General features: G+C 44.1%; 1 protein-coding gene across 3 annotated transcripts in view; it reads left to right on the top strand.

Annotated features, from left to right (window-relative positions):
- The window catches only part of GSS (glutathione synthetase), a 34,095-nt gene that overhangs the window by 15,287 nt on the left and 6,158 nt on the right, over positions 1-12,650 (top strand). For all 3 annotated transcript variants that reach the window (XM_081255601.1, XM_081255602.1, XM_081255603.1), the window contains exons 3-9: positions 2,743-2,888; positions 5,227-5,302; positions 5,599-5,738; positions 6,441-6,557; positions 10,217-10,297; positions 10,395-10,472; positions 11,973-12,039. In XM_081255601.1, the coding sequence (XP_081111727.1) occupies positions 2,743-2,888; positions 5,227-5,302; positions 5,599-5,738; positions 6,441-6,557; positions 10,217-10,297; positions 10,395-10,472; positions 11,973-12,039 (705 nt within the window). The remainder of the gene's footprint in view (positions 1-2,742; positions 2,889-5,226; positions 5,303-5,598; positions 5,739-6,440; positions 6,558-10,216; positions 10,298-10,394; positions 10,473-11,972; positions 12,040-12,650) is intronic.

The raw sequence follows: 12,650 nt of genomic DNA on the forward strand, positions 1-12,650 counted from the left end.
ATCAAGACAGTGTGGTACTGGCCCAAAAACAGAAAGATAGATCAATGGAACAGGATAGAAAGCCCAGAGATAAACCCACACACATATGGTCAACTTATCTTTGATAAAGGAGGCAGGAACGTACAGTGGAGAAAGGACAGCCTCTTCAATAAGTGGTGCTGGGAAAACTGGACAGGGACATGTAAAAGTATGAGATTAGATCATTCCCTAACACCATACACAAAAATAAGCTCAGAATGGATTAAAGACCTAAATGTAAGGCCAGAAACTATCAAACTCTTAGAGGAAAACATAGGCAGAATACTCTATGACATAAATCACAGCAAGATCCTTTTGGACCCACCTCCTAGAGAAATGGAAATAAAAACAAAGATAAACAAATGGGACCTAATGAAACTTCAAAGCTTTTGCACTGCAAAGGAAACCATAAACAAGACCAAAAGACAACCCTCAGAATGGGAGAAAATATTTGCAAATGAAGCAACTGACAAAGGATTAATCTCCAAGATTTACAAGCAGCTCATACAGCTCAATATCAAAAAAACAAACAACCCAATCCAAAAATGGGCTGAAGACTTAAATAGACATTTCTCCAAAGAAGATATACAGATTGCCATCAAACACATGAAAAGATGCTCAACATCACTAATCATTAGAGAAATGCAAATCAAAACTACAATGAGGTATCACCTTGCACCTGTCAGAATGGCCATCATCAAAAAATCTACAAACAATAAATGCTGGAGAGGGTGTGGAGAAAAGGGAACCCGCTTGCACTGTTGGTGGGAATGTAAATTGATACAGCCACTGTGGAGAACAGTATGGAGGTTCCTTAAAAAACTAAAAATAGAGCTACCATATGACCCATCAATCCCACGACTGGGCATATACCCTGAGAAAACCATAATTCAAAAAGCAACCTAAGTGTCCATCAACAGATGAACGGATAAAGAAGATGTGGCACATATATACAATGGAATATTACTCAGCCATAAAAAGAAATGAAATTGAGTTATTTGTAGTGAGGTGGATGGACCTAGAGTCTGTCACACAGAGTGAAGTAAGTCAAAAAGAGAGAAACAAATACCGTATGCTAACACGTATATATGGAATCTAAGAAAAAAAAAAGGTTCTGAAGAACCTAGGGACAGGACAGGAATAAAGACACAGACATAGAGAATGGACTTGAGGACACAGGGAGTGGGAAGGGTAAGCTGGGACGAAGTGAGAGAGAGGCATGGACATATATACACTACCAAATGTTAAACAGTTAGCTAGTGGGAAGCAGCCGCATAGCACAGGGAGATCAGCTTGGTGCTTTGTGTCCACCTAGAGGGGTGGGATAGGGAGGGTGGGAGGGAGAGGCAAGAAGGAGGAGATATGGGGATGTATGTATATGTATAGCTGATTCACTTTGTTATAAAGCAGAAACTAGCACACCATTGTAAAGCAATTATACTCCAATAAAGATGTTAAAAAAAATAAAAAGAATGAGAGTGCTCTATTTGAATGTATTCGGAAATGTCTCTGAAATATAAGGACAGAACAATGTATGTATTATATGCTTGTGTGTGTGTAAAAAAGAGAGAAAATATGTATGTATACATATACATTAGTCTAGAAGGATATGTGAGACACTAGTATACCATTTGCCTCTGGGGAGAACTGGGTCGTTGGGGCTAGGGTGGTAGTGAGATGTACTTTTCACTATGTATCCTTGTGTCTTTTTTGAATTTATATCATGTGTTTGTATTATCCATTCAAAATAATTTTAAAAAATTAATATATGAATGCCAAGTTCTAACACCCTTAACTCATACTATTATAATGACAAGCATATATCTCAGAGGTTAGACTCAGGAATGCTTCATAATATAAGCACAAAGTCATGATATAAGTCACAAAGTCATCTTACCTTCTCTTACCCAAGTTCTAGTTCATTTGTTGTTGGAAATCTCAGAATGCATTATCCCCTTCTAAAAATAGTATTCTAGATGGTATTTGGGTTTCCTGGCTCTGCCAAAGTCCAAAGAACTCAGAATGCAGCTGAACTCCAGGCCTGGCAACCTGGGTCACCATCTCCAATACTGGGGGGAAACCACTCCAGGCTCCTTCTCTGGAGACCAGAGTCCACTTCTGCTGCAGCGCTACCTGCAGGACTCTCCCTCGCCCCCACCCAGAAGGCAGGGGTACTGGGCTTGGATATGAACTGGCTAAGAGTTGTGTGTGTGTGTGCGTGTGTGTGTGTGTATGGTGGTTGTTGTTTAGTAACATTCATGGTTCAAATCCCAGTGTCACCTATTAGCTTTATATAATTTTGGACATGTTACTTAACATCTCTGAGACTTAGTTCCCTTATCTATTTATTAGGTATAGATAATAATAGTATCTTTCTCATGGCGTTAAATGATGAATCCATGTAAAGTATTTAAAACAGTGCTGAGCACACAGTCAGCGCTCAATAATTTTTTGGTTTATTTGTCTTCTAGACTTTGTAATATTTGATCTCTTTACATTAAAAAAAAAAAAGATCAGAAGAAAAATGGCCAAAAACAAAGTCTGCAAGTTCTCTTTATATCCATTCCTCGTCCTGTTCTCCTCCCTCCCTTCCCAGAGGTAACCACTATTCTGTAGTTTGTGTGTCCTCAGTCAATGCAGGGCACACTTTCCATGGGGTTGTGTTTGCAGGAAGACAGCCCATTCACAGGTGTTCTACCGCGCCCACTCTCTCTCCTTGATCAGGTGGTGAGCTATGCCCCATTCACACTCTTCCCCTCACTGGTCCCGAGTGCCCTGCTGGAGCAGGCCTATGCTGTACAAATGGACTTCAACCTGCTGGTGGATGCTGTCAGCCAGAACGCTGCCTTTCTGGAGCAAACTCTCTCCAGGTACAGGGCAGTGGGGCTTCGGGGGCTGTGAGGTGCTAGAACCAAGGGCTTGGAAGACTGGGGAGTCATGAGCTATTACTCAGGGCAGGTGACTTGGTGGGGTGGGGGACAGGTACTCCCCAGGAGAAACAAAAATTTGTAGAATAGAAGTTAGGAGACCTGGCTTCTAACCCTGGCTCTACCACTTATTTATATGGCCTCAAGCAAGTTCCTCTCTTTCTCTGGGCCTCAATTTCTTCATCTGTAAAATGGGAGGTTGGCCTAAATCTAAGGTCCCTTCCGACACTGACATTCTGTGATTCTCTGACCCATGACCCCCCTGCTTTGAAGACTGAAATCTCCATTTGTGATTAGGGAGAGTCAACCTAGTTTTAGAGAAAACAAGAGGGCAGGAGGGGTTATGGGTTTAAAATCAGATTTCCTACTTCTCTTAAGCAGTGACCCTTTCTTGTCACTTCAGGCCTCTTATCTCTGGGTGGGACGGGGTGCAGACTGGGCCACACCCAGTTCACAAGGATACAGAACCCCTGAAATGACTCACTCTATCCCCCCCTCTCTGTCTCTTCTCCCTTGATCTTTTTTCCCCTTGAGGCCCTGGGGCAAGGGAAATTTCTTTATTTTAGAATTAAATTAGAATTAAATATGTGTGTGTGTGTGTGGAGAGAGAATGTGTGTGTGTGTGTACATATATATATGATTGCATGTCTCATTAATTTTTCAAAAGAAAACTATTTTGTTAAACACAAAATTTTTTTTTAATATTTATTTATTTGGCTGCACTGGGTCTTAGTTGCAGCATGCGGGATCCAGTTCCCCAACCGGGGATCGAACCCGGGTCCCCTGTGTTGGGAGCTCGGAGTCTCAATCGTTGGCTCACCAGTGAAGTCCCCACAAAATCTTTTAAAAATGTGCACATTGGTGTGAGGGTGAAAACGAGAAGGGTTCATAATGGTAAGAAGTTTGGAAACCATTGACTTGCAGCTAGAAACCCACTGAGTCCTGAATGTACAAACCTTTCCACCACCTTTTCCTCAGATCTTTCTCGGGATGGGCCCGGCTTTTGTACCTGTGATTCTAGCTTGTGGCAAATATGAGCAGCCTGATTTATGACCTTTATCCTAAAGCTGCAGTTATGTGTGAGACCTTCCCTGCAGCCCATCTCTGCAACCCCTGTCTTCCCTATTACCCTCTCCTCTGAAATACACACAAACCCTAGCCTGTAAGGGAGAAAAGGCCTAGGGTCCCATGAGCTAGAATAACAGCCTAGGAGAGTCCCAGCTTAGGGACTCTCCTCTTCACCAAGGGCTGCGAAACCCCATGAGAGCTGGCTGGGGAGAGAGGAACTTCAGGGCAGGCCTGAGCTACATGGGCTCAGTGGGGTCCCTGTAACAAGGTGAGCCTGAGAGTTAGGCTTGAGCAAGCATGCAGAGATCACCCTGAATCTTGAGAGGCAACAAGTTAGTTACCTGTAGGTGTTTCTTCCTTAAGGCTCCAGAAAACCATACTGGCTGGGTCCTACCTCATGTCACATGTCACAGTAGCACACTGGGCCATGATGATGAGCTAGCAGAGACATGGTCCCCATCCTCATGTGGTTTATAGTCAAATAGGAGAGAGAATACTAGTCATCACACAAATAAAATGGAAATTACAACTGCAATCAGTACTGTAAAGGAGAGGTCCACAGTGCTATGAGAGTGCACACCAGGGGGATCTGACCCAGATAGGGAAGGCTTCCTTGAGGAAATCACATCATATAAGGACTGGTTGAAGAAAAAAATTAGGATATTTAGCTTGAGTCAGAAAAACCTTTTGGGGCACAGGGCATAACTGCTGTCTTCTAATCTCTGAGTGCTGCCACGGAAGAGGTGGAAAAGACTTGTCCTGGGAGGTCCCAGAACATAGGGGAAGCTACGGAGAGTTAATGTTAGGTCAACTAGAAAGCTTACAACTACAGAATGGTCATATCGTATGCCAGTTTTGAATTCTTCTTGGGACCACACACTATGTTCAATTCTGTACATGTAATATTGCCTTTACTCTTCACTACAGCTCTCTGTTATAAATATAATTATATCCCTCTTCATTTTACAGATGAGCAAACTGAAGCACAGAGGTGACATGATTGTCTGAGGTTGCCCGATAGTGAGTGGTAGAGCTGGGATTTGAACCCAAGTCATCTGGCTCTAAAGCTGTGTTCTAAACCACTGTTCTCTACAGGGTTGGTGTGGGTGTTCGATTTTGAGCCAGTAGACCCAGAGAGGATTCAGGAGACAATGGGAATCCTTGACCTTTAATGTTCGATGTAGCCTAGAAAATACTCTCTTTCCTCTTTCAGCACCATCAAAAGGGACAACTTCACTGCTCATCTCTTTGACATCCACAAGCAAGTCCTGAAAGAGGGCATTGCCCAGGTAACCATTCCCCACGTCACCCCCGTCTGGGACCTGCCCCTCCCATCTCGTTCTCTTTTTTGTTTTAACCAGAAGAATTTGGCCTAGTCCCTGAGCTCATGGGAATCTGCCTCTCATTGGTCCCCACTGGGTTTATACATTAGTGGCCAATCCTGGAATGTCCCAAAGAATGATTCCACTGGGTTTGGGAGTGTTAGCTGGCACCTCTGCGTAGAGTTCATGGTACCTAGCTCTGTGGCTAGGCCCTCAGAGTCAGCCCCTGGGCAAATGTCCTCAGCCTTCAGTTTCCCCCACAGACGGTGTTCCTGGGCCTGAATCGCTCAGACTACATGTTCCAGCGCAACGCAGATGGCTCTGCAGCCCTGAAACAGATTGAAATCAACACCATCTCTGCCAGCTTTGGGGGCCTAGCCTCCCGGACCCCTGCTGTGCATCGGTGGGTCCTTTGGGCAATCCTGGGCACACTAGTGAGGTGTCAGCCTGATGAGCCTACAGTCATAGGTGGGGGCAGGGATCTCGAATGCTGACTGTGCCTTCCTGGGCCTTGGGTCATGTGTTTCCACCTCGTAGCACAGTTTCCACTTGTAAGTAGGTCTTGGTGTGTCAGAAAAAGAAGGAACCTCAGGGTTCATCTGGTCCTGCCCCTTCATTGTACAAGTTAGTATTCCAGGCAGAAGGAACAGTATCTGTGAGGGTCCTGAGGTAAGAAAGAGGCCTGAAAGGAGGTCAGAATCCAAGGCAGAGAGGGAACAGGGGCTTCCCTTCTGAGCGCTGGACCCTAGCAACATCCACTTCTAGTCAGTAGTGATGCTCCAGGTTGCTGTGATTCCAGATGGTCTGTAGCTGGATTCCAGACAGTACCTGGGGCTCAGGGAAAGGGGTTTCAGTTCATTGGGAGGCTTGTGTGGAGTGGAAACACAGGGTCTCAGGGCTCCTCTGGGCATGTACACCAGGGGCCAGGCTTAGGGCAGCCCAACACATTCCAGCCTGAGGTGGATCCTACAAGAGCATGATGGTAGGATGCTTTTTAGTGCTCAGCTGACTCTCAAAGTGATGTTCCTATAATTGTCTATGAGTCACAGGCAGAAGGGTCTTCCAGGTCCATCCAGTTACTAAGTAGGCATCTCTCTTTCAACAGACATGTTCTCAATGTCCTGGGTAAGACCAAAGAAGCTGCCAAGATCCTCTCCAATAATCCCAGCAAGGGATTGGCCATGGGGATTGCCAAAGCCTGGGAACTCTACGGCTCAGCCAAGTAAGGGGAAGAAAAAGTGTCAGCAGAATCCTGCTTTAGATTCAGCATTCATGGATGCAGCAACTTCTTTGCCTGACATCATTAGGAAATCATGAGGGAATTTTTCTTGAAATAGAAGCTTATACTTTGAAGTAACAAAATTATTTTAATGGAGTTTTGGGCTTCCTTCTTAAATAAGAGATGCTGATAATAATTTAATCTTTTCTCATTGGCTACAGGTGATCATTTGACAGTCAGGGATTGCATCTTGATGTAATGCAGGAGTGCTACCTAGAGTGAGAGAGGCATGTGAGGTTGTTTGCCTGCACTAATGGCCCCAGTTATTAGGCTTTATGCTCTTATTCTTTTTTTCATAGTTTTTCTGTCTGTTTTCCTACTAATAGCTCTTACTTCTGACTGCTGTCATTTTGCTTGAATTTAGAATCTCCGCTGCCATCCTTATACCTCCTTTCTGATTTGTTGTAGTTTGGGAAAGCAAATGATCTGTTATATTTGTGTCTAATGAGTGTGAGGGCCTCTTTGATGAGTAAATGTGTAAACTTTGATTTAGGGATTTTATAGTATCTGTTTTAACTGTTCAGAGGCATTTTTTTGCTTCCTTCCTATTTCTCAACCGTGTTCCAGATGTGTAAAGATGCTAGATGTTCCGGATATGACTTCTGGATAAGTGAGCGGCCACTGTACTAACAGTTATTGCTATGTTAATATAGCAATAATAGTTTACCCTTAATGAGTACCTACTAGTGCCACACTTTGTGCTAAGCTCTTCACATACAGGATCTCACTGAATCCTCATTTCAAACACTCTGAGGTAGATATTATTCATCTCTCCCATTTTAAAGATGAGGAAACTGAGGTTCAGAGAAGTGAAGTGCATTGTTCAAGGTCAAGTGGTGAGTTGGTGGTAGAGCCCAGAGTCCATCTCCCTCAAGAACCTGCATTCTTCATCACTTTATTACCTCCAAGAGAGCCTCTCTGGGCTTATTAAGCCTCACTAAGACTCAAGAAACCTCAGACTCTGAGCATTTGGAAGTCATCAGACAAATATTTTGTCAAGTAGAACTCTTGGCTAGGTTGTATTTTAAGAGTGAAGCCAGGAGATGGGTCAGCTAGGGAACTGCTGATAGACGAATGTTGCAGAGGGTTTCTCTAGCCAGGCTGTGAATAACATGGAGAGAAAAGACTTGTGTGCTCAGAATTAGGCACTGGTAGGTAGGAGCTGTGGGGTCCCTGAGCCAGGAGTGGATTCCTTCATTTTGAGAGTCAAGTAGGCACTTCTGACCCAAATGACCTTGGCTAAAGTCTGTTCTTTTCCCTGAACATCAGTTTCCGAACTTGTAAAACAGGGGTAATAATAATACCTAAAAGGATGGTAGTAAGAATTAAATGAAATCATAGATTTGAAAAATGCTTTAAAAAATTCAGTGAGGGTCATTATGTGGTACTTTCAATAATAACAATAATGATAGTAATAATTACTACCATTTAAAGAGTTTTGTTTTACAGAAGAGCAAACGGAGCACTCAGAGAGGTTGAATAACTTGCCCAAAGTCACACAGCTAGTAAGTTTAGAATTCACGTTTACCTGCCCCTAAAGCCTGTGTTCTCTCTACTACCCTGTTCTTCTGAAAGGAATTGCCCCATAGTATAGACTGAAAAACTGAGGTGCGAGCATTTGTAGAGCAGATGAATTTTCATCAATTATCTCATATGTTTTGTTTTTTGTTTTTTTGTGTGTGTGGTACGCGGGCCTCTCACCGCCACGGCCCCTCCCGTCGCGGAGCACAGGCTCTGGACGCACAGGCCCAGTGGCCACGGCTCACGGGCCCAGCCGCTCCATGGCATGTGGGATCCTCCCGGACTGGGGCACGAACACATGTCCCCTGCATCAGCAGGTGGACTCTCAACCACTGCGCCACCAGGGAAGCCCATCTCATGTTTTTTAAGAATTTTTTAAAATTAAGCCAGGAAAATGAATCATGATTTCAATTTAGACATTTACTCAAACTCTTTCAAAATATAGTGTCTTGTGGTTAGAATGAGTAGCAATAAGAAAAGGGGATTCTTGATATAAAATGTTGGGAACTATGATCTATTTAACACCCTTATCTTATACATGGGGAAATCAGGGCCCAAGGAAAGAAACTGACTTACCCAAGGGTATACCATAGATCACTGGCAAAGCCAGCACTGGGACTCTGGAGTCCTTATTCCCAGTCAGCAGGCTACTGCTACTTCACCTCCCTTAGGTGATAACTTTCCTAGACCTGCTATCAAGAGACGCTCAGAATTAAAGGCAGGAGGAGGTAGAATATGTTTTCCGAGTCTGAGTCCGATTATTTGGCAGGAGGCTTCATTAACCAGAGCATGCAGTTCCACTTTAACCTAGAGCCTCTCCTCCACCTTTTCCTGGAGGTGGGCTAGCATGGGCCAAGTGCCACCTCCCACTCATGAGTAGAGCAGATCAGGCTACAAAGTAAAGAGCAAGGTCATTGGCCCTCGGGACTCTCTCAGGGCAAGATGGCTTGTGAAAGCACCATTTCTAGGTCGTCTCTCAGATACCCAACTCAAAACCAAGACTGCTTAATGTCATGTCTGACCTCAAGAGTTTTCAGGCAGGCCAGGAGAAGGGGCATACTAGGACCTGTGTTTTAGCTAAGTGGAAAGGAGTCAGGCAGAGTGTAGTCCAAGAGGTTCAGCTGAGGGAGGGAAAAGCAGAGATAGACAAGAGGCCAAGTATGGGAGGTCAGGAATCCACACTTAAAATCCTAAGCCAAGTCTGCCCACCCAAGAGCTCAGCAAGAAGCCTTGGGCACAGAGCAATACAGCTACAGCAAAAATGGAGTTTGGTACTGCTGAGCAGTGACAGTAAGAGAGTCTGGTGGGAGACACCTGGACCTGTTCTTGACAACTGAAAACAGCTTGGTTGGTAGCCAAACAGACAATTCTTTGGCATTAGCATTTCCCTGAGTCCTGGAGCTCTTGCTCCTTTAAGAAACATGTGGATAAGCAGAAAGGAAGAGGCCAGGTAAGCCCCAGTGATCCCATTAATACTGTGGGACCAGATGTGTCCCTGTGTACCTCACAGAAATGTTGGGAGGCCCCAGGAGATAATGCCTTATTCATAGTTTTCTCTATAGTGTTTCTGTAGGATTCCGTTGAGGATTCCATTGAGCTATTCTTTTTTTTCTTTTTGAAAGAATCACATACTCTTTTATTATATGCTTCACAATCTAGCAATAGTGTGTCATTATCCCCTAACCCCCAGCATTGTTCTTTTACAAAATATTCTTCAGTACTCTCACCTCTTTATTCTTCCAGAAGAACTTGGAATCATTATGTTAAATTCTAAGAAAAAGTCCTCTTGGGTTTTTGAGATGGTTTTAAATCTAAATTTTAATTTGCACAGAAGTTTGACATCATTACAATATTTCATCTACCTACTGGAGAAGGGGAAGAGACATGTCCATTTTTTCAAGTTTTCTATATTCAGGAAATAATGTGTTGTAGCCTCAGGTGTCTATGCCTGAGGCAGTCCTGAGTAGAGAGAATATCTACTCTTTCAGGGAAGCCGTGTTCTCATTCTCACTTCTGAGGGGGTGGGATGGAGGGAAGACAAGATTTGTAGCCACCTTGGGCCACCTGTGCTCTTTCCCCAGCGCTCGGGTGCTACTGATTGCCCAAGAGAAGGAAAGGAATATATTTGACCAGCGTGCCATAGAGAATGAGCTACTGGCCAGGTAAGTAAAGGAGGGGAGACCTCCAGATGTAGCCCCAGGACTGGGGAGAGCCACTCAGAACAGAGCATCCACTCTGAGCCTTGCCCATCTTTCCCAGGAATATCCATGTAATCCGGCGAAAGTTCGAAGATGTCTCTGAAAAGGGGTCTCTAGACCAGGACCGAAGACTGTTTATGTAAGTGTCCAGGGAGCATTCCCCAAGGATCCAATAGAGGGCTGATTTAGGAAACTCATCCTGCTGCCCACTTCCCCTAAATAATCCTTTCTTCTGGGAGATGTGATGGCTTGCTTCCTTCTCTCTGAACTTTAGGGTGAACTCTGAAAATATCCCACCATCCCAGGAAATTTTGGAGAAGCCAAGTTCTGCTTCTAATGGGTTGTATCAGAGCTATTGACATTCTGGATAACCTTGGTTTTCATATGCCTCTGGGCTCCCAAAAGTTTTCTTGCCCTTCTTGGCTAGTCAAGCCAGACCTGGGCAGTTGGGTTGGGCAGTCAAGGAGGAAGAGGAGTAGCCAGCTCATTCTTTGATTGGTCTGGGAGTTGCTCTCTGAGGTCTCATGCAAGACCTCAAAGGGCCTGGATTTGTGTTCCAAGCCAGGCCCTGTGCTTCCCTTCAGGGGCCACCACCAAGTGACTTCAGTATCACATATTTGGGTAGCATTGCTTACAGCACACATATTTAGACCTGGAAATGTGTGATTCTTAAAATTAAGAACCTCCTGGCGTTTCACAATACCACTTAACTATTTTCAAAGTGTGGTTCTGTCTTAACAAAACAAAGTCATTAATTTACTTTCCAGATAAATCAAACAATATCAAATAAATCAAAGAAAAGGGGAAGAAGTTCAAAAAGACAGTATGTGGCTTAACTAGATTCATATTTTGCATCTCCCCACCCTCACCCCCTACCATTTAAAAAAATCAGCGACTTTAAGCAGTGTAAATACAAGTGTGTTTTGCTAGCAATATGATTATATATAGCAATATGATTCTGCTGCTCAGTAATTTTGAGCCCACTTTTAAAAATTTTACCTAATTTGATTCTGGTTGCCTTCGGCCTTACTAGAATGACTCTAGATCTGGAATATTAGAAAGCATTCCCCACTGCATACCTCCATTTTTTAGTGGAAGCATTGATGGTGTGTGGGTGTCTACTTTCATACTTCCAATGAATCCCTGTTCAGGCTACCCCTGTGGACTGACTTTCAAAGAAGCCAAATGCATTTTGATGCACCCTGAAATAGATTGAACCACTGAATACATCAGTTTTATTTTATTTTTTATCTCATAAATTTATTTATTTTATTTTATTTATTTTTGGCTGTGTTGGGTCTCCGTTGCTGCATGCGGGCTTTCTCTAGTTGGGGCGAGCGGGGGCTACTCTTTGTTGCGGTGTGGGGGCTTCTCATTGCGGTGGCTTCTCTTGCTGCGGAGCACGGGCTCTAGGCGCACAGGCTTCAGTAGTTGTGGTTCGCGGGCTCTAGAGCGCAGGCTCAGTAGTTGTGGCGCACGGGCTTAGTTGCTCCACAGCATGTGGGATCTTCCCGGACCAGCGCTCGAACCCGTGTCCCCTGCATTGGCAGGCAGATTCTCAACCACTGCGCCACTAGGGAAGTCCCTGAACACATCAGTTTTAATTTAACACAACAGCTTTCTCCATCTTGTGTTCTAGGGACGGCCAGGAAGTTGCTGTGGTTTACTTCCGGGATGGCTACATGCCAAGTCACTACAGTCTGCAGGTTGGTACTTTCTGTTAGACCATTCTTTGCCTCTGGGACCTACCATCGTTCTTCAGAGATTCAACTCAGGTGTCACAACAACCTAGGTTATTTCCTGATCTCTGGCTTCAGTTCTTCCTCAGGGAACTTGCTGCTGGAACTTCCTGTCCTCCCACAAGCTTTTTGCTGCCTCTCACTCTCTACACACAATCTTCTAGAATCTGAATCCTCAGGAAACCACAATGCACCAGCCATTCACACTGTTTGTAGGGATATGCTGGTAAATGTGTAACAATAATCCTTCTGTGGAGACAAGCCCCTATTTGTAGCATTTTCGGATTTCTAGGTTGTAACTACTCCCATCCTGGCCAGTTTCAAAGCTACCCATCTTAACATCTCTGAACAGAGCTGGGAAGAGATGGATCCAGTCAGCTCTCACTAGCCAGTGCAAACCAGTGCCACTACACCATTTCCTTCTTGCCAACTCTTACTTCTCTTTTATCTGCATCAGAAAGTTTTTATCTGCTGTCCATTCATGTTAACGACAGTAATGATAACATCACCTTAGCTTGCTATCCTACCAGGTAGTTTCAAAATTACATTCCACATCCAATATTTCATTTAATCCTTAT

This window comes from Mesoplodon bidens (assembly GCF_964165515.1).
Source record: "Mesoplodon bidens genome assembly, chromosome: 15".
Taxonomy (NCBI): Eukaryota; Metazoa; Chordata; class Mammalia; order Artiodactyla; family Ziphiidae; genus Mesoplodon; species Mesoplodon bidens.